The 24,734-nt window shown below is 47.2% G+C and overlaps 1 protein-coding gene across 3 annotated transcripts in view; it reads left to right on the plus strand.

The window, feature by feature from the left end:
- The window catches only part of rnf130 (ring finger protein 130), a 282,069-nt gene that overhangs the window by 208,975 nt on the left and 48,360 nt on the right, over nucleotides 1-24,734 (plus strand). For all 3 annotated transcript variants that reach the window (XM_072512683.1, XM_072512681.1, XM_072512682.1), the window contains exons 5-6: nucleotides 12,811-12,913; nucleotides 16,450-16,654. In XM_072512683.1, the coding sequence (XP_072368784.1) occupies nucleotides 12,811-12,913; nucleotides 16,450-16,654 (308 nt within the window). The remainder of the gene's footprint in view (nucleotides 1-12,810; nucleotides 12,914-16,449; nucleotides 16,655-24,734) is intronic.

Genomic DNA, 24,734 nt, shown 5'->3' on the forward strand with positions numbered 1-24,734 from the left:
ATGTAAAGTGGGGAGAGGGGAGGGCTGATGTATAATAATGTTGGACGGGGAATTTTTCTCCCCCCGATGTGGGGGACATGAGGAAATGTGGGCGCCGGTGGAAAAAGGGGACAGGGAAGGGGAAAGAGGGAACTGCGCCATTAGGGGCGGGGCCGAGAGGAATGCGCGGGTATTTTCCCGCGCTATGGAAACTATGGCGGGAAAAAGGGCGCAGGAAGGAAGGGAGCCTCACACGCAGGGAGGTCAAAGGATGAACGGGGGAAGCCGAGGTCAACCAGAGTTGGCTGACTTCCGGAAGCAATATGGGGGGAGTAATCAAGCTAGAGGGGGATCTAAGGGGGGGGGGGGGGGGTTAACTGGGTTGCTGCTGCTGAGAGTAAGGGGGAGCTGATACAAGACGAGGTGGTTGGGACGGGAGGGCGCCGTCTGGGGGACAGACGGGTGCGTGAGACCTGGGCGAGGAGATAGGTTAAAAAAGGGGATGGCTGACTTCCGGGTGCGGCGATGACCAGCTAAGTCGCACGTTTCGGCAGCTCCCGGTGGAACGGACTTTTGGGCTCTTGATAGGAGCCCCAACAGCAATTTTAACGGCTAAAAACACCGTGCGGTAAACCAGAAGGGAATTCCCCCTGGACACGGATGGAAAAAGGAGAGGAAAGTGGCCGGATTGCAGCGGATCCTTTGGAACAGCGGCAAGGAAGGCAAGCAAAAACCAAGATGGCGTCGGAAGGTGGCAGTTTCACATGGGGCCCTGAACAACAAGAGTTCTTGAAATGCTGCGTGGAAGAGATAAAAAAGGAAATGAAGAAAGAGCTGTTGGCCCCGATACTACAGGCGATCGAAGGGCTAAAGGAGGAACAAAAGACCCAGGAGCGGGAGCTCCGGGTCGTGAAGGCGAAGGCAGCCGAGAATGAGGACGATATACAGGGCCTGGTGGTGAAGACGGAGATACAGGAGGCACATCAGAAACGATGTGTGGAGAGGTTGGAGGCACTGGAAAATAACGCAAGGAGGAACAACCTGAGGATTCTTGGTCTTCCTGAAGGTGTGGAGGGTGCGGACGTCGGGGCATATGTGAGCACGATGCGGCACTCGTTAATGGGAGCGGAGGCCCCGGCGGGTCCGTTGGAGGTGGAGGGAGCATACCGAGTTATGGCGCGAGGACCGAGAGCAGGAGAAACTCCCAGAGCCATAGTGGTGAGATTCCTCCGTTTTAAGGATAGAGAAATGGTCCTTAGATGGGCGAAGAAAACTCGGAGCAGTAAATGGGAGAACGCGGTGATCCGCGTTTATCAAGACTGGAGTGCGGAGGTGGCGAGAAGGAGGGCGAGCTTTAATCGGGCCAAGGCGGTGCTTCATAAAAGGAAGATAAAATTTGGAATGCTGCAACCGGCAAGACTGTGGGTCACATATCAAGGGAGGCACCACTACTTTGAGACGGCGGATGAAGCGTGGACTTTTATTGTAGAAGAAAAACTGGAATGAGTGGATTATTAAAAAGAACGTTTGGACAAAGTGGTGGGGCGAATGTGGGGGGCGAAGAGGGGTTTTATGTTCTAATCCTGCGGTGTGGTAACTTTTCTCTCTCCCACAGGGGGTGATGGGGGGAGGTGGGGAGGGAGAGGAGATGGGGCGTTGGCCATGGGGGGCGGGGCCAAGGGAGAAGCGCGGGCTTGGCTCCCGCGCTATGATAATTATGGCGGGAATAGAGAAGCAGGAAGGAGGGGGCGTCGCACGGTGCGAGCCGTGGTCACGGGGGGAAGCCGAGGTCAGCCAGAGTTTGCTGACTTCTGGGAGCAATATGGGGGGAGTAATTACGCTAGCGGGGGGGGTGGGAGGGGGGAATTACTGGGTTGCTGCTGCTGGGGAAAGGGGGGAGCGGGTACGGGAGAGGATGGGCGGGGGGGCACCGCCTGGGGGAGATACAGCTGCGTGGGAACTGGGTGAGAAGCTGGAAAAAGATGATGGCTAATCGGCAAGGGGGGGGGGGGGGGTGGGAAGCCCCCCAACTCGGCTGATCACGTGGAACGTGAGAGGGCTCAACGGGCCGATAAAGAGGGCACGGGTACTCGCACACCTTAAGAAACTTAAAGCAGATGTGGTTATGTTACAGGAAACGCACCTGAAGCTGATAGACCAGGTTAGGCTGCGCAAAGGATGGGTGGGGCAGGTGTTCCATTCGGGGCTAGATGCGAAAAACAGGGGGGTGGCTATATTAGTGGGGAAGCGGGTAATGTTCGAGGCAAAGACTATAGTGGCGGATAACGGGGGCAGATACGTGATGGTGAGTGGCAAACTACAGGGAGAGACGGTGGTTTTGGTAAACGTGTATGCCCCGAACTGGGATGATGCCAATTTTATGAGGCGGATGTTAGGACGCATTCCGGACCTAGAGACGGGAAAGCTGATAATGGGGGGAGACTTTAACACGGTGTTGGAACCAGGGCTGGATAGGTCGAAGTCCAGGACTGGAAGGAGGCCGGCAGCAGCCAAGGTGCTGAAAGATTTTATGGAGCAGATGGGAGGTGTGGACCCGTGGAGATTCAGTAGACCTAGGAGTAAGGAGTTCTCGTTTTTCTCCTATGTCCATAAAGTCTATTCGCGCATAGACTTTTTTGTGCTGGGTAGGGCATTGATCCCGAAGGTGAGGGGAACGGAGTATACGGCTATAGCCATTTCGGATCACGCCCCACACTGGGTGGACTTGGAGATAGGGGAGGAAACAGGAGGGCGCCCACCCTGGAGAATGGACATGGGACTAATGGCGGATGAGGGGGTGTGTCTAAGGGTGAGGGGATGTATTGAAAAGTACTTGGAACTCAATGACAATGGGGAGGTCCAGGTGGGAGTGGTCTGGGAGGCGTTGAAGGCGGTGGTTAGGGGGGAGCTGATATCAATAAGGGCACATAAAGGGAAGCAGGAGAGTAAGGAACGGGAGCGGTTGCTGCAAGAACTTTTGAGGGTGGACAGACAATATGCGGAAGCACCGGAGGAGGGATTGTACAGGGAAAGGCAAAGGCTGCATGTGGAATTTGACTTGCTGACTACAGGCACTGCAGAGGCACAATGGAGGAAGGCACAGGGTGTACTATGAATATGGGGAGAAGGCGAGCAGGTTGCTGGCACACCAATTGAGGAAAAGGGGAGCAGCGAGGGAAATAGGGGGAGTGAGGGACGAGGAAGGAGAGATGGAGCGGGGAACGGAGAGAGTGAATGAAGTGTTCAAGACATTTTATAAAAAATTATATGAAGCTCAACCCCCGGATGGGAGGGAGAGAATGATGGACTTTTTGGATCGGCTGGAAATTCCCAAGGTGAAAGAGCAGGAAAGGGTGGGACTGGGAGCACAGATTGAGGTAGAAGAAGTGGTGAAAGAAATTAGGAGTATGCAGACGGGAAAGGCCCCGGGACCGGACGGATTCCCAGTCGAATTCTATAGAAAATATTTGGACTTGCTCGCCCCGGTACTGACGAGGACCTTTAATGAGGCAAAGGAAAGGGGACAACTGCCCCCGACTATGTCTGAAGCAACGATATCGCTTCTCTTAAAGAAGGAAAAGGACCCGCTACAATGCGGGTCCTACAGACCAATTTCCCTCCTAAATGTGGATGCCAAGGTCCTGGCCAAGGTAATGGCAATGAGAATAGAGGAATGTGTCCCGGGGGTGGTTCACGAGGACCAAACTGGGTTTGTGAAGGGGAGACAGCTGAACACGAATATACGGAGGCTGTTAGGGGTAATGATGATGGCCCCACCAGAGGGTGAAACAGAGATAGTAGTGGCGATGGATGCCGAGAAAGCATTTGATAGAGTGGAATGGGATTATTTGTGGGAGGTGTTGAGGAGATTTGGTTTTGGAGAGGGGTATGTTAGATGGATGCAGCTATTGTATAGGGCCCCAGTGGCGAGTGTGGTCACGAATGGACGGGGATCGGCATATTTTCGGCTCCATAGAGGGACAAGGCAGGGATGCCCTCTGTCCCCATTACTGTTTGCACTGGCGATTGAGCCCCTGGCGATAGCGCTGAGGGGTTCCAAGAAGTGGAGGGGAGTACTTAGGGGAGGAGAAGAACACCGGGTATCTTTGTATGCGGACGATTTGCTACTATATGTGGCGGATCCTGCGGAGGGGATGCCAGAAATAATGCGGATACTTGGGGAGTTTGGGGATTTTTCAGGGTATAAATTGAACATGGGGAAGAGTGAGCTGTTTGTGGTGCATCCAGGGGAGCAGAGTAGAGAAATAGAGGACCTACCGTTGAGGAAGGTAACAAGAGACTTTCGTTACCTGGGGATTCAGATAGCTAAGAATTGGGGCACATTGCACAGGTTAAATTTAACGCGGTTGGAGGAAGATTTCAAGAGATGGGATATGGTAGCCCTGTCAATGGCAGGGAGGGTGCAGGCGGTTAAGATGGTGGTCCTCCCGAGATTCCTCTTTGTGTTTCAGTGCCTCCCGGTGGTGATCACGAAGGCTTTTTTTAAAAGGATTGAAAAGAGCATCATGGGTTTTGTTTGGGCCGGGAAGACCCCGAGAGTGAGGAAGGGATTCTTACAGCGTAGCAGGGATAGGGGGGGGCTGGCACTACCGAGCCTAAGTGAGTACTATTGGGCCGCTAATATTTCAATGGTGAGTAAGTGGATGGGAGAGGAGGAGGGAGCGGCGTGGAAGAGATTAGAGAGGGCGTCCTGTAGGGGGACTAGCCTGCAGGCTATGGTGACAGCCCCATTGCCGTTCTCACCAAGGAACTACACCACAAGCCCGGTAGTGGTAGCTACACTGAAGATTTGGGGACAGTGGAGACGGCATAGGGGAAAGACTGGAGCTTTGGGGGGGTCCCCGATAAGAAACAACCATAGGTTTGCCCCGGGGGGAATGGATGGGGGATATGGAATGTGGCAAAGAGCAGGAATAACGCAACTGAAAGATCTATTTGTGGATGGGAAGTTCGCAAGTCTGGGAGCGCTGACCGAGAAATATGGGTTGCCCCGAGGGAATGCATTCAGGTATATGCAACTGAGGGCTTTTGCGAGGCAACAGGTGAGGGAATTTCCGCAGCTCCCGACACAAGAGGTGCAGGACAGAGTGATCTCAAAGACATGGGTGGGAGATGGTAAGGTGTCAGATATATATAGGGAAATGAGGGACGAAGGGGAGACTATGGTAGATGAACTAAAAGGGAAATGGGAAGAAGAGCTGGGGGAGGAGATCGAGGAGGGGCTGTGGGCGGATGCCCTAAGTAGGGTAAACTCGTCGTCCTCGTGTGCCAGGCTAAGCCTGATTCAGTTTAAAGTATTACATAGGGCGCATATGACTGGAGCGCGGCTCAGTAAATTTTTTGGGGTGGAGGATAGGTGTGCGAGGTGCTCGAGAAGCCCAGCGAATCATACCCATATGTTTTGGTCATGCCCGGCACTACGGGGGTTTTGGATGGGGGTGACAAAGGTGCTTTCAAAAGTAGTGGGGGTCCGGGTCGAACCAAGCTGGGGGTTGGCTATATTTGGGGTTGCACAAGAGCCGGGAGTGCAGGAGGCGAGAGAGGCCGATGTTTTGTCCTTTGCGTCCCTAGTAGCCCGGCGCAGGATATTGCTAATGTGGAAAGAAGCCAAGCCCCCGGGGGTGGAGACCTGGATAAATGACATGGCGGGGTTTATAAAGCTAGAGCGGATTAAGTTCGTCCTAAGGGGGTCGGCTCAAGGGTTCACCAGGCGGTGGCAACCGTTCGTCGAATACCTTGCGGATAGATAGATGGAAGGGGAAAAAGAAGGCAGCAGCAGCAGCCCAGGATTGGGGGTGGGGGGGGGGGGGGGGGGGTGGGCGGGGGGGGTGTAACTTGTGACAAGGCAGTTGCCAATTAGGGCTAGTTTTCATTTTTGTTATTTAATATTTATTCATTTTTTGTTTTTTGTTTATATAAAATAGGTCATTGTTATTTGTGCTGTTATAATATTGTGTAAAGGATGCACAATGTACTGTGTTGGTTGACCAAAAATTTTCAATAAAATATTTATTAAAAAAAAAAAGGGGATGGCTAGTCGACGGGCGGGGGGGGTAAATGGCCCCCCAACCCGGCTGATCACGTGGAATGTGAGAGGTTTAAATGGGCCGATTAAGAGGGCAAGGGTGTTTGCGCACTTAAAGAGACTGAAGGCGGACGTAGTTATGCTCCAGGAGACGCACCTGAAGTTGGCGGATCAGGTTAGACTAAGGAAAGGATGGGTGGGACAGGTTTTCCACTCAGGGTTGGACACGAAAAACAGAGGGGTGGCAATACTGGTGGGGAAACGTGTATCGTTCGAGGCTAAGACCGTAGTGGTGGATAGTGGGGGCAGGTATGTGATGGTGAGTGGCAGATTGCAGGGTGAGGCGGTTGTGCTGGTGAACGTATATGCCCCGAACTGGGATGACGTGGGATTCATGAAGCGAATGCTGGGACGTATCCCGGACCTGGAGGTGGGAAACTTGTTAATGGGGGGTGACTTTAACACAGTGCTTGACCCAGGGCTGGACCGGTCCAGACCCAGGACCGGGAGAAGGCCGGCAGCGGCCAAGGTGCTTAAGGGATTCATGGAGCAAATGGGGGGAGTAGATCCGTGGAGATTCGTCAGACCGGTGGGTAAAGAGTTTTCCTTTTTCTCCCACGTCCACAAGGTATATTCCCGGATAGACTTTTTTGTTTTGAGAAGGGCACTGATCCCGAAGGTGGCAGGAACGGAGTACTCGGCCATAGCCGTTTCAGATCACGCCCCGCATTGGGTGGAGCTGGAACTAGGAGAGGAAAGGGACCAGCGCCCACTCTGGCGATTAGACATGGGACTACTGGCGGACAAGGGGGTATGCGGAAGGGTGAGGGGATGTATCGAAAGATACCTGGAGGTCAATGACGATGGGGAGGTCCAGGTGGGAGTAGTATGGGAAGCGCTGAAGGCGGTGGTTAGAGGAGAGCTGATTTCCATCAGAGCCCACAAGGAGAAACAAGAGGGTAAAGAAAGAGAGAGATTAGTAGGGGAAATTTTGAGGGTGGATAGGAAGTATGCGGAGGCCCCAGATGAAGGGCTATACAGGTAAAGACGAAGTTTACAGACGGAGTTTGACCTGCTGACCACGGGAAAGGCAGAGGCACAGGGGATACAATATGAATATGGGGAAAAGGCGAGCCGGCTGCTGGTCCAACAACTTCGGAAGAGGGGGGGCGGCGAGAGTGATTGGAGGAGTTAGGGATGAAACGGGAAAGATGGAGCAGAGAGCAGGGAAAGTGAACGAGGTGTTCAAGACATTCTATGAGAGGCTGTACAAGTCCCAACCCCCGGAGGGGAAAGAGGGAATGATACACTTTTTGGACCAGCTAGAGTTCCCGAGGGTGGAGGGGCAGGAGGTGGCAGGTCTGGGGGCGCAGATTGAGGTGGATGAGGTGATCAAAGGAATTGGGAACATGCAAGCAGGGAAGGCCCCGGGACCAGATGGGTTCCCGGTGGAATTTTATAGGAAGTATGTGGACCTGTTGGCCCCGCTTTTGGCGAGAACCTTCAATGAGGCTAAGGAAAGGGGGACATTACCCCCGACAATGTCGGAGGCGACGATATCGCTAATTCTGAAACGAGACAAAGACCCGCTGCAGTGCGGGTCATACAGGCCCATCTCCCTCCTAAACGTAGATGCCAAACTGCTGGCCAAAGTGATGGCGACAAGGATAGAGGATGTTGTCCCAGGGGTGATACATGACGACCAGACAGGGTTTGTTAAGGGGAGACAATTGAATGCCAATGTACGAAGGTTGCTGGGGGTGATGATGATGCCCCCACCGGAGGGGGAGGTAGAGATAGTGGTGGCGATGGATGCAGAGAAGGCATTCGATAGGGTGGAGTGGGACTATTTGTGGGAGGTGCTGAAGAGATTTGGGTTCGGGGAGGGGTTCATTAGATGGGTTAGACTCTTGTACGCGGCCCCGGTGGCAAACGTCGTTACAAACAGGCAAAGATCGGGATACCTTCGATTACATAGGGGTACAAGACAAGGGTGTCCCCTGTCCCCGTTACTGTTCGTGCTGGCAATTGAACCATTGGCCTTAGCGCTGAGGGACTCTAAGAAGTGGAGGGGGGTGCTTAGAGGGGGAGAGGACCATCGAGTGTCACTATATGCAGACGATTTGCTGCTATATGTGGCGGACCCGGTAGAGGGGATGCCAGAGGTAATGCAGATACTCAGAGTTCTCGGGATACAAATTAAATATGGGAAAGAGCAAACTTTTTGTGATGCACCCCGGGGAACAGGAGAGGGGGATAGATGCTCTGCCGCTGAGGAGAGTAGCAAGGAATTTTCGATACCTGGGGATTCAGGTGGCCAGGAACTGGGGAACCCTACATAAACTTAACCTGACGCGATTGGTAGAGCAGACGGAGGAGGACTTTAAGAGGTGGGATATGGTGCCCCTGTCATTGGCGGGCAGAGTACAGGCGGTTAAAATGGTGGTCCTCCCGAGGTTCCTTTTCGTGTTTCAGTGCCTCCCCATCCTGATTACAAAGGCCTTCTTCAAAAAAATAGACAGGAGCATTATGAGCTTTGTGTGGGCGGGAAAGACCCCGAGGGTAAAGAGGGGGTTCCTGCAGCGCAGTAGGGACAGAGGGGGATTGGCACTGCCGAGTCTGAGTGACTACTATTGGGCCGCCAATGTGTCGATGGTCTGTAAGTGGATGAGGGAAGAAGAAGGTGCGGCGTGGAAAAGGTTGGAGATGGCGTCCTGTAAGGGAACGAGCCTAAAAGCGCTGGCGACGGCGCCACTACCGTTCTCTCCGAAAAGGTACACCACAAACCCAGTGGTGGTGGCGACCTTGAAGATCTGGGGGCAGTGGAGACGACATAGAGGAGTGACGAGTGCCTCGGTGTGGTCCCCGATAAGGAATAACCACAGGTTCGTCCCGGGGAGGATAGATGGGGGATTTCAATGTTGGCAGCGAGCAGGAATTAGTAAGCTGAAGGACCTGTTTGTGGACGGGACGTTTGCAAGTTTGGGAGCATTGGAAGAAAAATATAAGCTGCCACCAGGGAATGCTTTCCGATACATGCAAGTGAGGGCATTTACGAGGCAACAGGTGAGGGAATTTCCGCGGCCCCCGACGCAAGGGGTCCAGGATAGAGTGATTTTGGGGGCATGGGTTGGAGAAGGTAAAGTGTCCGAAATATACAGGGAGATGAGAGACAAGGGGGAGGCGATAGTAGAGGAGCTGAAGGGAAAATGGGAAGAGGAGCTGGGGGAAGAGATTGAGGAGGGGCTGTGGGCAGATGCCCTAAGTAGGGTAAATTCCTCGTCCTCGTGTGCCAGGCTTAGCCTGATTCAATTTAAGGTTCTACACAGAGCGCATATGATGGGAGCAAGACTGAGCAGGTTTTTTGGGGTGGAGGACAGGTGTGGGAGGTGCTCGGGAAGCTCGGCGAACCACACTCACATGTTCTGGTTGTGTCCGGCACTGCATGAGTTCTGGGAGGGTGTGGCAAGAGTGATCTCAAAGGTGGTGGGGGTCCGGGTCAAACCAAGCTGGGGGTTGGCTATATTTGGGGTTGCAGAAGAACCGGGAGTGCAGGAGGCGAAAGAGGGCGACGTTTTGGTCTTTGTGTCCCTAGTAGCCCGGCGAAGGATTCTACTTATGTGGAAAGAAGCGAAGCCCCCGGGCGTGGAGGCCTGGATAAACGACATGGCAGGGTTCATAAGACTGGAACGAATAAAATATGCGTTAAGAGGATCGGCTCAGGGGTTCACCAGGCGGTGGCAACCGTTCCTTGACTATCTCGCGGAACGATAATGGAAAAACAGAAAAGACAGCAGCAGCAACCCAGGGGGGAGGGGGGGGAGGATTATTCCGTGTTCTTGTATTTTCTTAGTTAGTTGTTGATATTTGCTTTTTGTTTATTTCTTTTTTCATCTGTTGTTAGTTTAATATATTGTTTAAATAACGTTTAATGTATATTCCTTTATTAAGTTGTAAAAACGGAAAATCTTTGTTTGAAAAACTTCAATAAAATATATATTTTTTTAAAAGAAGGCATTTTTGAATCTTTTAGTGCGTGTTCTCAGACTTTTGTATCTTCTGCCCAATGGAAGAGGTTGTAAGAAAGAATAACCCGGGTGGGAGGGGTTTTTGATTAGGCTGCCCACTTTCCCAAGGCAGCAGGAGGTGTAGATAGAGTCAATGAATGGGAGGCGAGGGCAGCACAGTGGCTCAGTGGTTAGCACTGCAGTCTCACGGAGCAGAGGTCCTAGGTTCGATACCGACTCTGGGTCATTATCCGTGTGGAGTATGCACATTCTCCCCGTGTCTGCGTAGGTTTCTCCCCCACAACGCAAAGATGTGCAAGGTAGGTGGATGGAACACGCTAAATTGCCCCTTAATTGGAAAAAGTGAATTGGGTACTCTAAAATTTTTTAATGAATGGGAGGCAGGTTCACATGATGAACCGAGCTGTCTTCACAACTCTCTAGTTTCTTACTGAGCAGCTGCCATACCAGGCTGTGATGCATCCAGATAGGATGCTTTCTGTGGTGCATCTGTAAAAGTTGGTATATGGACATGCTGAATGTCCTTAGTTTCCTGTGGAAGTATAGGCGTTGTTGTGCTTTCTTGGTCATAGCATCGACTTGGGTGGGCCAGGCCAAATTGTTGTGATGTGCACACCTAGGAATTTGAAGCTGTCAACCATCTCCACCTCTGCACCATTGATGCAGACAGGGGTGTGTACGACTCTTCGCTTCACAGAATCATAGAATTTACAGTGCAGAAGGAGACCATTTGTCCCATCAAGCTGCACCCAGCCCTTGGAAAGAGCACCCTACTTAAGCCCACACCTCCGCTCTATCCCCGTAACCCAGTAACCTTTTGAGCTCTAAGGGGCAATTTTGCTTGGCAAATCCAACTAGCCTGTACATCCTTGAACTGTGGGAGGAAACGGGAGCACCCGGAGGAAACCCACGCAGACGCGGGGAGAAAGTGCAAATTCCACACACACACTCATACGAGGCCTGGAGCTGTGAGGCAGCAGTGCTAGCCACTGTGCCGCCCTTCTTGAAGTCAATGACCAGTTCCTTAGTTTTGCTGACATTGAGGGGTAGATTGTTGTCGTTGCACCATGCCACAAGGTTTTCTATCTCCCGCCTGTACTCTGACTCATCGTTGTTTGAGATCCGACCGACTGCGGTCGTGTCATCAGCAAACTGTAGATGGAGCTGGAGCCGAATTTTGCCACACAGTCGTGTGTGTATAGAGAGAATCATAGGGGCTAAGAACACAGCCTTGCGGGGCCCCGGTATTGAGGGCTATCGTGGAGGAGGTGTTGTTGGTTATCCTTGCTGATTGTGATTTATGGGTCAGGAAGTCGAGGATCCAGTTGCAGAGGGAGGAACCAGTAGGAGTCTGACGTAGAAGTCCTTGTTGTCGAGGTGCTCCAGAGATGAGTGTAGGGCCAGGGAGATAGCGTCTGCTGTGGACCGGTTGTGGTGATTTGCGAATTGGGGTGGATCAAGACATTCTGGGAGTATGGAGTTGATGTGTCTCATGACCAACCTCTCGGAGAACTTCATAATGATAGCTGTCAAGGCCACCGGACAGTAGTCATTGAAGCACGTTGCCTGGTTCTTCTTTGGCACTGGTATGATGGTGGTCTTCTTGAAGCAGATTGGAACCTCGGAATGGAGTAGGGAGTGGTTGAAGATGTCCACGAACACATTCGCCAGTTGGCCCAAGCAGGATCTGAGTGCCCGACCTGGAACTCCGTCAGGACACGTTGCTTTCCGGGGGTTCACTTTCAAGAAGGCCACTCTGACATCGGAGGCTGTGACAGTAGGTATGGGTGTGAGGCTGTTGGGGCAGTTGGCAACGGTTTGTTGGTTTCCTGCTCAAAATGAGCATAGAATGCATTGTGTTCATTGGGGAAGGGTGCTCTGTTGCCAGAGATTCTACTCTGCTTTGCTTTGTAGCCCGTTATATTGTTTAAGCCTTGCCACAACCAACGAGAGTCTGTGTCATTAGTCTATGACTCTAGTCTGGTATTGTCTCTTGCTGTCCCTGATGGCTTTGCGGAGGTCGTACCTAGATTTCTTGTATAGGTCAGGATCAGTGGGTTTGACAGCATCTGTGGAGAGAGGAACAGAGTTAATGTTTCGAGTCCTCTCTGACTCTTCATCGGTTCCAAGTCTGTGTCTCTCATCACAAATGCTCTGAAGTGCAAAAGAACCAAATGCCAAATAAGGAACAACTCTGGGGAAACTCTTCTCTGGTCCCTGAGGAAACTTGGCACGGTCAGGGAAACTGCAGTAATCCTTACTAGTTAAAAATCTAACATTGGTATACGCTACACGTTTAAAGAAATCTGTGAAGAGTAGATTTGCTCCTACTTTTTAGGCTGTCACCACCTATCAACCACTTTGTACCTTCTTTTGTGGATCAACTGGATTGAGAGTTTGCTGTTGATTAACGCCTTTGTATAACACAGCATCAACATTAATTGCTGACTGTTTCCTGAATATGTGAAAACTGTCTACTTGACTGATCATGCCAAAGGTTAATCTCTGAGAAGAATGTTACATCGTTATGAAATGATAAAAGTGCACCACTCTTAAAGTTTCTTGCAATTAACACCAGTAACTCTAAATTGAAAGAAATTTATAACTTTTACAATTGATTTGATCATCTGGTTATGCAATTAAAATGTTTGTTCTGGCTGACTCGCCTTTCAATGGAGTTAAACAACTGTGTAACTATATCCTTGAACTTACTGTAATATATGTATTGTTAACTAATTATGCTGTACCTTGTTTCAGGCATGTCTTCCATAAACAGTGCGTTGATCCCTGGTTGAATGAACATTGTACTTGCCCCATCTGCAAACTAAACATCCTGAAGGCTCTGGGATTGCTGATAGGGGTAAAAGCGAGTTTTATTAATTATGTATGCAATTTTTATTAAGAACTCCAATAATATGGTAGGCAATTCTTCCTGAACATAGGTTGTGTCGTGTGTACGTTCAACTCTTTAGTGATATTGTAGCAGTAAGGTAGGTGTGAGCTGGTACAGTACAAAACAGCTCCAAAGGAGCAGTCTTAGAAAAAACTACTTGTCTAATACATCTTTAGTCCTGTTCAACTAGTTTATGATGACATGATGAAGATGGTGTTTTTGTGTTTTGTTACATTTTCTCCTTAATTCTATCAAGAGACTTGCTTCACAATTCCATAAACTCCCTGTTAAATTTTATTCTGGCTTTGGCTGTCACATTTGTGTATTGCACTTGCTTCAAAAATTAAGAGCTAAATCTCTGCTTATGGGTGAAGGGGAAACCCACATCAACAAAGTTACTCTAAGTATGTGGTTAACCCAGTATAGAGCAGATAGCTGTAAACTTTGCTCAGTCTAAAGCTTGATAACCTAACACTTCCACAAGGACCTGTGAGTTTTATAAAGGGAAATGTAGGGTCAGTTCACCCAAAAAATGACGAAGGGCAGGTTTTATCGAGCAACCTGCCGCATGTTTTTCGGTGGCGGAGGAGGCCGAAGATTTTCTGGTCCCACCATTGTCAATGGCATTTCCCATTGCTTGCACCCCTCGTCGCAGGGAAACCCTTGCGCCGTCAGTGGGACTGGAATATCCCGCTGCGTGAAAAGCAGGTAAATTCCACCCTTTGTGTCACTCTGAGCAGGTTTGGCGGGGTGTTTCCTGGCTTTTTAGGTGAGATCAAGACCTGTGTTCACCCACACTTAGTCATTTTTTGGGGGCTTGGGGAGTTTCTCACCGGTCAATCCAACATTTAAATGTTTCTTCTGCAGATGGGAACTAAACTTGCCATCCAGACCAGCTCCTCCTGGATCGGGTCACCATTTTGAAATGGTGTCCCGATCTCAAAGTGAGCTTAAAGGTCCCCCACGTGCCCCATCCATAGAAAATACGACCCCACGCAGACATGGGCAACACCCCCCCCCAACCCTCGACCCCCAAGGGGCAAGCCCCCCATCCCGTCGCCATCAGTAAAAGTTAACAGAAGCACCCTTCTAACCACCTCCTCCCATCCAGGCATGGGGGTGACCCTGCCCCACATGCACCCATCCTAGTGGGTAGCGGGGCATACCCCTCCCCACCAAAGGGTTGCTAAGGGCTCCCCACCTTTCCGACCCCCCACTTTTCAGGGCACCCCCTCAACTTTCTTGACACCCCTTTATACCCCCCTGCTTCCTCCCCTCACCATACCTCTTCACCCCCTTTTCATGGGCAATAGCCCCTTCAGACCCCACCGCTTGGCACTGTCAATCTGTCACCTGGGCCATGCCCCTGACACGCTTGACAGTGCCAGTTTGCCACTGCCCTGTCCTGCCCCCATCCACCCAGTATGCTGCTTTGGCCTCCGAGACCCCAAGAGTGGCCATGATGCCTGGTCTCCGCTTGTACTAATGGCCGCCCAGGTGAGGCCTCGCCAATACGGCTAGTGCCCCCCGGAAAACTGTGGCCTCAAATCAGCCGTACGTATTTAAAGAAGCCTACTGGGGATGGGCACAACGGTAGCATAGTGGATAGCACAATTGCTTCACAGCTCCAGGGTCCCAGGTTCGATTCCCAGCTTGGGTCACTGTCTGTGCGGAGTCTGCACGTCCTCCCCGTGTCTGCGTGGGTTTCCTCCGGGTGCTCCGGTTTCCTCCCACAGTCCAAAGATGTGCAGGTTAGATGAATTGGCCATGATAAATTGCCCTTCGTGTCCAAAATTGCCCTTAGTGTTGGTGGGGTTACTGGGTTATGGGGATAGGGTGGAGGTGTGAGCTTGGGTAGGGTGCTCTTTCCAAGAGCCGATGCAGACTCGATGGGCTGAATGGCCTCCTTCTGCACTGTAAATTCTATGATAATCTATGTTAGAAAAATTGTGCCCGTAGTTTCCACAACTGAGACTGGGGTAAAGAAGTAATTTATGTCAAATAAAAAGTAAGGTCTATTGTGAATATCTGATTCCATACTTCATGTATTTTAGAGATAGAACTTTTCATCTTAGGAATTTAAATAAATGGAAACATCTGATTGAGAAACTGATAAACAACCCTGAAGCAAGTGTAACTCAAACAAACCTATATTTATTGAGATCAGGGTTACAAGGGAGAAAGCCTACATAATGGATAACCAAGCTTTAAGCTTTTGGTAGGGATAGGAGGTCTGCAGTTTTTTAATAAGGAATTTAGATTAAACATATAGTTTCAAGATCAAAGAAACTAAAAGAACCTTTGTAGATGAAGGAGTTCCTTTATGGGACTAGGGAGTCTGGCGAGAGGGCTGTTAATTTCTTTGGAGATATCAATTAGTCATCTAGGAAAAGGTCATTAGTTTACATTTGTTTGGAACATCCCAATTATGCCACGTTGCAATAAAGATTGGCTCAGGCAAGATTAGGTAGGTTCCTTTGTTTAATGTATCTGTCTCTGTTTTTTGCTCACAGAAACAAACAGCCAGTTGCCACTCGTCTTGTGTAGTGTGCAGCTCACCTAGTCGAGAGCAAAAGGATGAATGCTTTTCAGGCCTGCACCTTAAGCAGAGAAAATACTCACTTTATCTTTCACTATGTGGAAAGCAGATGGGAGCTCGTACACAGTATGAAAACAGAGTTTGTGAGGGGAATAAGTGGCTAGAGGATTTGCCTAGCTTGAACCTAGAGGAGGAAATCTACAATAACACTCATTGTGAAATCAAGCAGTTCACTTGGAATAAGGCAGAGGGAGAAATCTGTCAGGAGCAATACAACAGCTGTGGACCAGGAGAATAGAGCTATTGGAAGCCAGGGGTGTTCTATTTTTCTGTCACTTCACAGAAATTGAAAGAAAAGTTCAAGCTGTAATGCCCCAGACCTTACAAGGTAGATGTGGAAACATTTGGAGTAGGTCCCATGAAAGTGGATAACTTTCAAGAACCTGATAAGTAGCCAAAGCATTCTGGGAAAGTCATAGTGGAAAAGGGACATTTCCGTGAAGGGTTTTAGTCTAAAATGTGTGTAGCTGTGTTTTATGGTGCTTTTCAAAGTTAAGCAATTACCAGGTCAGTGTTTATTTAGTACATGCTTTGTTTTTTTATATGCAGTAAAGTTGGATTTTGTTTAAAATGTGAAATGTTGTGGCGTAATTTCTTTCAGTCAACCACTGGGTGTTCGAATTTCCTTTTAAATGGTAATGGTCACTATGGAGATAACGTTCACCAGTAAATTAATTGTTTTTCATTCTTTTGGAGACCATTCTGTTTGGGTCTTTCCTCCCAGCCAAGAGGGTGTTGTTACTGGAAATTCCAAAATTAATACAGTCCCAGCCAGTACTGGCTGGTCTTTCGGAGGTTTGAGTTGAGATTATGTCAGTACCTCAGCTTATAATATTTTTTAAACATTTTTCTTAATGATATGCTTTTGAATAGTTAAATAAAACAGTTGATTTGTCCCTTACAGCCAGACATGCACTGCACAGAGAATTCAATGTTTGATATGGAGCAATCAGTCAGAGGATCACCAGCTAATCAGAGATCCATGCCTATTGATGTGACTAATGACGGTTCCATCAGTCTCGAACCACTCCGATTTCTAGGGAGCTCTCAGTTGGGTCAAGAAGAAGACTCTGTACCTCGATCCAGGGAGATGAACGTCACCGTAACCAGTAAGATTTTCAGTAATCAGTAATGTTTGAAAAATAAATGCCCGCTAAAGGAGGCAAAGTAGTGCTGTTTTCTCCTTCTTACAAAGGAACAGGCCATTGCTTCATGTTGCCACCAAATTCTTCTGCTGGTAGTTTTATTTGAAAAGCAGGATTCATGCAGGGATACATGGGAGCAATATCCCATGAAGTGATATAATAATGAGACATTCATGGAGCATTTAATTTTCTAAATCACCAGTGGCACAGAGTTTTATTTGACTATGATTTTTGGAAGAAATATTTTTACCATCTACTGTTTTTAGACTGACATGCCATCATACCATACTCAACCGTTCGTTGATCTTTGGTGTGAGACCCTATGATTAAAAGCTGCTGCTTTCTTTTAAAATGCCAGGTTGTTTTAAAGTTTGCTGCCTCCATGTGGCAGGAAACATCTTCCTGCATCATAAATTAAAGCAGCTCTGCCCTGAGCAACGAGGATTTTGTAGTGTTCCAACACAGCGTTCGATAGTTTTGACTTGTTTTATTCCCCTCTTCTCCCTTTCACCCCCCCCCCCAAAAATAACTTTACTCAATTTCATGAGTGTTATAAGAAAAGTTGAGATGCATTTTAAACAAAAAATTGTTTGTTAACCTTTGTTTTGAAGACTATGACAACATTTCCAAATGAGTAAGAATAATGTGCACCTGTTAACATTCCCCAATGTCTATTTTTTATTTTCTTTGCATGTTTGTAGCTTTTGTATCAGAATTGTTTCCACCACTTGGTGATACTTCTAAAATGAGGGTGTTAATGGATAAGATTATGGCTTGCATGCTGTTTACCTTGAAGTATTTATCTTCGGTCAGACTGAGATATATTGATTTAATAATTGTGGAACACTTTCTGATGTATTATATCAATCATTGAAACAATCTGTTATACTGTAGGCATAGATCTACTGAGCTTCAGTGCCACACTGCTGATTCCGTGACTGCTCACCGCTCTAACACACTGCCAGTTTTCTGTAACATCTTTATTGCCTCACTGATCAAATCGCAACGGTGTTAATAATGCAGGCTCAGAGTAGGAAATAATGGTAAACTATGTGGGATCTCCTGAACACTTTAAAATAAATGAATAGCTGGCTCTTCTAAATTACAAGTGCTTTCTCTGTAATTTTCTTAATATGTTTGTGTTACTTCATATGTAATATATAAACAGAGGACACAGATTTACAGCAATTGGCAAAAGAATTGATCGAGAGATTGAGAATTTTTTATATGCTGTGACTTGTAATGATCTGGAATGCATTGACTGAAAGGGTGGCAGAAGCATGGTTCAATAGTAACTTTCAGAAGGGAATTAAATAAATACTTAAAAAAGAAAAAACATATGGCACTACATGGAAAGTGCAGAGGGAGTAAAACTAATTGTGTAGCTTTCAAAGAGCTGGCACAGGCATGATGGACAGAATGGCTTCCTCCTGTATTTAATGGTATGTAACCCTATTTGCAAAGGTATATAATGCTGTAAATATTTTCTAAGTTATACAAAGGATATTTTCCTTAAGTGGTTTTAACAAAGGGTGACTTTTAATTTATGTCTTGAAATTATATTGTTTCAGCCTTAATAGTTGTATGCTCTATGCCTGGTTTAAAGTTGTTTTTAAGAATAGATTTATTGTCAGTCAATTCTTTCCAATACTGTGCTTTAATGCTTGCAATCAATCATGTAGCCTTCCTTCTTTTTGTTTCTTCCTGATAATTAATTGCTAGGTAGACAAAAGAAAATGTTTTGCAGGAGGAAGGGCTTGACCACTGAGACAAGGGCCAAGATTTTGTTTTTTTACGTCAGAACCTGATGTTGAGATCAAATGTGGTTCTGACCCTGCCAATGTCAAGTTTTGCTGGATTGGCATTTTAGTGCGCAGAAGGCATGCTCAATGTCCAATTAAGAACAGCAGGAAGGCTCTCAAAGCTGAACGGTCTTCCAGAATTGAAGGAGCTGCTACCTTCCATTGCAGGTAAGGAAGAGAGATGTACCCCCATTTTGAGCTGCCCTCTCAGCACTTTTAACGTATTTCAAATTTTAAAAGACCTCAATTTCCAGACCACCATTGTGGAGAGAAAACCCCACATGGCCAGGTATGGCAGCTACAGGGGGCCTCAAAATGATCCTGAAGTGCTGAGCGGCCTAGCCTGCTGCCAGAAAGCTGCCTCTGGGCATCTACCATGCTCCCAACCTCAGCTGACTGGAGGGCTTTAATTGCCTTTTTAATTGATTAGCGGGGTATCTGCTGCCTGCAAGAAAGTAACTCATCCATTATCCGATCCAGCTTTCAGGAAAATGGACAGAAGTCAGGATAATGACAGGGAACCGGCGGAAACACAGTTGGGAAATTCTACGTATGCCTGCCTCCATTACTGCTCCATAGCATGGCCAAATCCTGCCTACAATTTTACACATTTCTATAGATGTAATGACCACAACCTTTGATTGGTGATTTTTATTTCTAGCCCAATAGAAAATGTGCAGCTCATCTCTTGGTTGTTGTGCTTGCCACTAAAGCATAGTAAGTTGCCAGTGGTCAAAGTAGAATGTCACCTTTTTCCAAATCCGACTTTAAAAAGGTTTTTTTTTTAATTTTGCTGTAAATTCATCAAAAAGTCTCAAAATATCAGATACAGTAGGAAATTTACTGACTTTATTTCCAAAAGTAGACATGTGGCCTAAATCTTACAACCTTTTGGACATCCCTCTCATAAAATTGGACTCCAAAACCAACAGGTGGCAACCCTTCTTGTTGAATTTGCCAACATAAGATTGGTGAATCATCTCTGTATCGGAATAAATCGATATGACTTACTTCATGTGTTTCCAAATCTAAAGTCACATATCCGTTTTCACGTAGTAAGCCTTTTATTTTAGTTACAATTTCACTGATTTAAAGCCAAATGATGTGAGGGGATTGCTGTGTTGTGGTCAGAATTGACCACTGGAAACTAAAAAAGTGAATTGCTGTCAAGTCACTCATATATTAATAGTAACTTCCACACAGACCAGAACAGCAAGTTATGCCTCTACCCTCAACAATATTTTTATCATGACTACAGGGAGAGAGAGGGCAAGTGGTGAGAATTGTAATCCTGGTCTCAAAGTATCACCATCAATCTCCAATAATGCCTTGCCGTTTTCTGGATTGAATTCCCTTTTCCGCTGAATTAACCAGACCATCTATAGCTTCTGCAGTCTAAAGCTTCCCTCCTCATTAGCAACCACGTGGCCACTTTGTGTATCATCTGCAAACTTCTTTATTTTGCCTTCTACATTTGAGTCCAAATCATTAATATAAACTAAGAAAAGCAAGGGACCAAATACTGATCCACTTTCTTTATAGCATGTTGTAAAATGAATTGAGAGACTGCTGAGTCAAGTATAAGATACCTTCTGTCAAGCTTCACTTTTGTTCTAAATCATTTGATCTATGCAAAAAGATAACTATCGATACAGACAAAAGGAATGCAGGAAACTGAACAATGTCAAAAGTTGTATGTAAATCACATCTATGTACTGTCAGTGAATATAATTTATACCAATTTACTAAAATTAGAAAATTATTCCACAACTTTTTGAACACTTGTTTCATTAAAAAGAATAGCTCTACATTTTTTATTAAATTGTGCTGGTCAATGAAGAGCTACCCAGCCTGAACCCATTGTCCTGCAGTACATCCATAAGAGCAGGTCAAGCTCTTTGAGTAGATATTTTAGAACGTGGTCAGAGTCTATCCCACTACCACCCTTTGAGGCATTGAGTTCCAGGTTCCTACTGCCCTCTGGGTGAAAAAATGATTCCTCCTTCCTCTCCAATGCTTCTACAAATTTCTTTAAATCTATGCCCCCTCAGTTTTGAACCCTCTGCTAAGGTAAATTAGGTCATCCATATTTGCTCTATCTCGGTCCCTCATAATTTTATGCACTTCAATTAAGTCATCCCCTCGGCCTCATCTCTTTCAAGGAAAACAACCCAGCCTATTCAATCTTTCTTCATAACCAAATATTTTGGTAACACAGTATTGCAATTGTTATGGCGAGAAAGAGCCCATTATGTCTGCACCGGCTCTCCAAATGAGCATTCTGACTTAGTGCCATTTCCCTTCCTTTTCCCCATATCCCTGCACATTGTTTCTATTCTAATACCCTCTTGAATGCCTTGATTGAACCTCCCTCCACCATACTTCTCGGCAGTGCAGTCCAGACCTGAACCATTCATTGTGTGAAAAGGTTTTTTCTCTCATCATATTTGTTTCTTTTGCAAATCACTTGAAATTTGTGCCCTCTTGTCCTTGATCCTTTAACGAGTTGGAACAGTTTCTCCCTATCTACTCCAGCCCCCTCATGATTTTGAACAAAGAGTTTTTCGAGGAGGTCACAAAGATGATTGATGCAGGCAGGGCAGTGGATGTTGTCTACATGGACTTCAGTAAGGCCTTTGACTAGGTCCCTCATGGCAGACTGGTACAAAAGGTGAAGTCACACGGGATCAGAGGTGAGCTGGCAAGAATCAATACAGAACTGGCTAGGTCATAGAAGGCAGAGAGTAGCAATGGAAGGGTGCTTTTCTGATTGGAGGGCTGTGACTAGTGGTGTTCCACAGGAATCAGTGCTGGGACCTTTGCTGTTTGTAGTATATATAAATGATTTTGAGGAAAATGTAACTGGTCTGATTAGTAAGTTTGCGGATGACACAAAGGTTGGAATTGCGGATAGCGATGAGGACTGTCACAGGATACAGCAGGATTTAGATTGTTTGGAGACTTGGGCGGCGAGGTGGCAGATGGAGTTTAATCCGGACAAATGTGAGGTAATGCATTTTGGAAGGTCTAATACAGGTAAGGAATATACAGTGAATGGTAGAAGCTTCAAGAGTATTGACAGTCAGAGAAACCTTGGTGTACAGGTCCACAGGTCACTGAAAGGGGCAACACAGGTGGAGAAGGTAGTCAAGAAGGCATACGGCATGCTTACCTTCATTGGCCGGGGCATTGAGTATAAAAATTGTCAAGTCATGTTGCAGCTGTATAGAACCTTAGCTAGGCCACACTTGGAGTATCGTGTTCAATTCTGGTCGCCACACTACCAGAAGGATGTGGAAGCTTTAGAGAGGGTGCAAAAGAGATTTACCAGGATGTTGCCTGGTATGGAGGGCATTAGCTATGAGGAGAGGTTGAATAAACTTGGTTTGTTCTCACTGGAACAAAGGGAGGTTGAGGGGCGACCTGATAGAGGTCTACAAAATTATGAGGGGCATAGACAGAGTGGATAGTCAGAGACTTTTTCCCAGGGTAAAAGGGTAAATTACTAGGGGGCATAGGTTTAAGGTGCTAGGGGCAAGGTTTAGAGGAGATGCTCGAGGTTCTATACATAGAAAATAGAAATAGGAGAGGGGCCATTCGGCCCTTCGAGCCTGCTCAGCCATTCATTATGATCATGGTTGATCATTAAGTTCAATACCCTGATCTCCCCCTCCCCCTCCATATCCCTTGATCCCTTTAGCCCCAAGAGCTATATCAATTCTTTCTTGAAATTACTCGTTTTGGCCTCAACTACTTTCTGCGGTAGTGAATTCTCCAGATTTATCACTCTCTGGGTGAAGAAATTTCTCCTCGCCTCAATCCTAAATGTTTTACCCCTTATTCTCAAACTATGACCCCTAGTTCTGGACTCTCCCACCATTAGCTGGTACCTCCCCCCAAAAATCAATACTATTAATCAGACATAATCTTTCCTTTACAAATCTTTTCTGCATTTCAATGATTAATCTATGCCTCCTGGGTTTTGACGCCTTTGCCCAGGTAAAAAGGTCATCCCTATTTACTTGATCTCGATCCCTCATAATACCTTTCTAAATTAAGGTTTCTGCTGTTCCTCAGAATTGATTTCAATAATTTGCCCACAACCGAATTGAACCTAACTGGCACATAATTGTTCTGATTTTCCTGCCTTTTTTAAACAATGGTATAATGTTGGTCACTCAGCTCCTGACCTTTTTACATCCTTGGTTCAAATATGGACAAAAGAGTTGAACTCCAGAGTTGAAGTGAGTGTGACTGCCCTTGACATCAAAGCAGCATTTGACCTAGTATGGCATCAAAGAATCCTAGCAAAACTGCACTCAATGGGAATCATGGGGATAACCCTCCACTGGTTGGAGTCATACCTTTCACAACGGAAGATGGTTGGGGTGGTTGGAGGTCAATCATGTCAGTTCTGACACATCACTGCAGGAGTTCCTCAAGGTTGTGCCCTAGGCCTAACCATCTCCAGCCATTTCATCAATGATCTTCCTTTCATCGTAAGGTTAGAAATGGGGATGTTCGCTGATGACTGTACAATGTTCGGCACCATTTGTGACTCCTCAGATACTGAAGCAGTCCATGTTCAAATGCAGTGAGACCTAGACGATATAGAACTGGGCTAGCCATATAAATACTGTGGCTACAAGAACAGGTACCTCACCTTTTGACTCGTCAAAGCCTGTCCACCGTCTACAAGACACAAGTCAGGCGTGTGATGGAATACTTTTCACTTGCTTGGATGAGTAGAGCACCAACGACGCAGAAGAAGCTCAACACCATCCAAGACAAACCAACCTACTTGATTAGTACCCATGCACAAGCATTCAATCCTTCCACCAACGACAAACAGTGGCAGCCATGTATAAGATGCACAGCAGAAACTTACCAAGGTTCCTTGGGCAGCACCTCCCGAACTCACGACTGCAACCGTCTGGAAGGACAAGACAGCAGATACCTGGAAATACCACCACCAGAGGTTCCCCTTCCAGTTACTCACCATCCTGAATTGGAAATATACCACTGTTGTTTCACTATTGCTAGATCAAAATCCTGGAACTCTCTCCCAACAGGTATACCAATACCTCAGGGATTGCAGTGGTTCAAGAAGGCAGCTAACCACTGCCTTCTCAAGGACAACTAGGGATGGGCAATAAATGATAGCCTGGTCAGAGATGCTCGCAACCCGTAAATTAATTTTTAAAAAGTCCTTCAATTCTCTAGCCTGTAGCCAGGGAAAATTGAAATATAACAAGCCAGAAGTTCCACAATTTCCTCCTTTGATTCTTTTAAAAACTTGTGATACTGTATCTAATCCTGACAATTTATCTGTTTTCAAAGACATCAAACCCTTTAATACTTCTTTTACAGTGTGCAACCCATCCAATATTTCACACTCTCTTCCTTAACTGGAACATCATCTATTGGCTTCCCCTTTTGTGACACCAGTTATACTTGTTATGTACAGTAAGAGACATCAGCTGGAGCAGCAAAGTGGAGGAAATGCCATGAGCAACAGCTGCTTGAGCTCAGGGTGGCGTCACTCTGGCAGACACGTGCGGTTGAGAATTTTGTGGATGGCGCTTTAATTAGAAGTGCGCTCACCCCGCAGCTTAAAGGAATGCAGGGAGATAGGGAATGGGTGACCACCAGGCAGTGAAAAAGATTCAGGCAGGAAGTGAGGGGGTCCCTTGAGTGCATCTCACTCCCCAATCAGTAGTCCATTCTAACTACAGGGGAGACTGATGGTTCCTCTAGGTTGTGCAGCCAGAGTCTAATCCATGGCACCACGGCTGCCTCAGCTGTATAGAGGCAATAGCTATGGGGAAATCAATGGTTAAGTGAACCGGCAGGTCTTTCTATGGCCACAGATGTGAATCCAAGATGCTATGTTGCCTCCTTTGTGCCAGGATCAAGGACGTCACTGAGCAGGGCGAGAGGGTGGGAGGCCAACATGGTCATTTGGCACCTGTCCCTTGTTCTGGTAAAATCCCAGCAGTGGCGGGAGAAGGCCCTTAAGTGGCCATTAACTGCCCACTTAAGAGCCTCAACTAGCCTAGAGGTGAGCAGGCTGCCTCGCATCTCCCCTGACACTGGTAAAACCGCAGTGGGGGTTGGTGGGGTTGGTCATGCCCTTCATCTGCCTGGAATCCCTCTTGGGGAACCTTAAATTTCCAATCTAAACTGATGGGTATATTCTATAGACCAGCAACTATTGGGAAAGATATAGAGGAGCAAATTTG

Source organism: Scyliorhinus torazame, chromosome 7 (genome assembly GCF_047496885.1).
Source record: "Scyliorhinus torazame isolate Kashiwa2021f chromosome 7, sScyTor2.1, whole genome shotgun sequence".
NCBI lineage: Eukaryota > Metazoa > Chordata > Chondrichthyes > Carcharhiniformes > Scyliorhinidae > Scyliorhinus > Scyliorhinus torazame.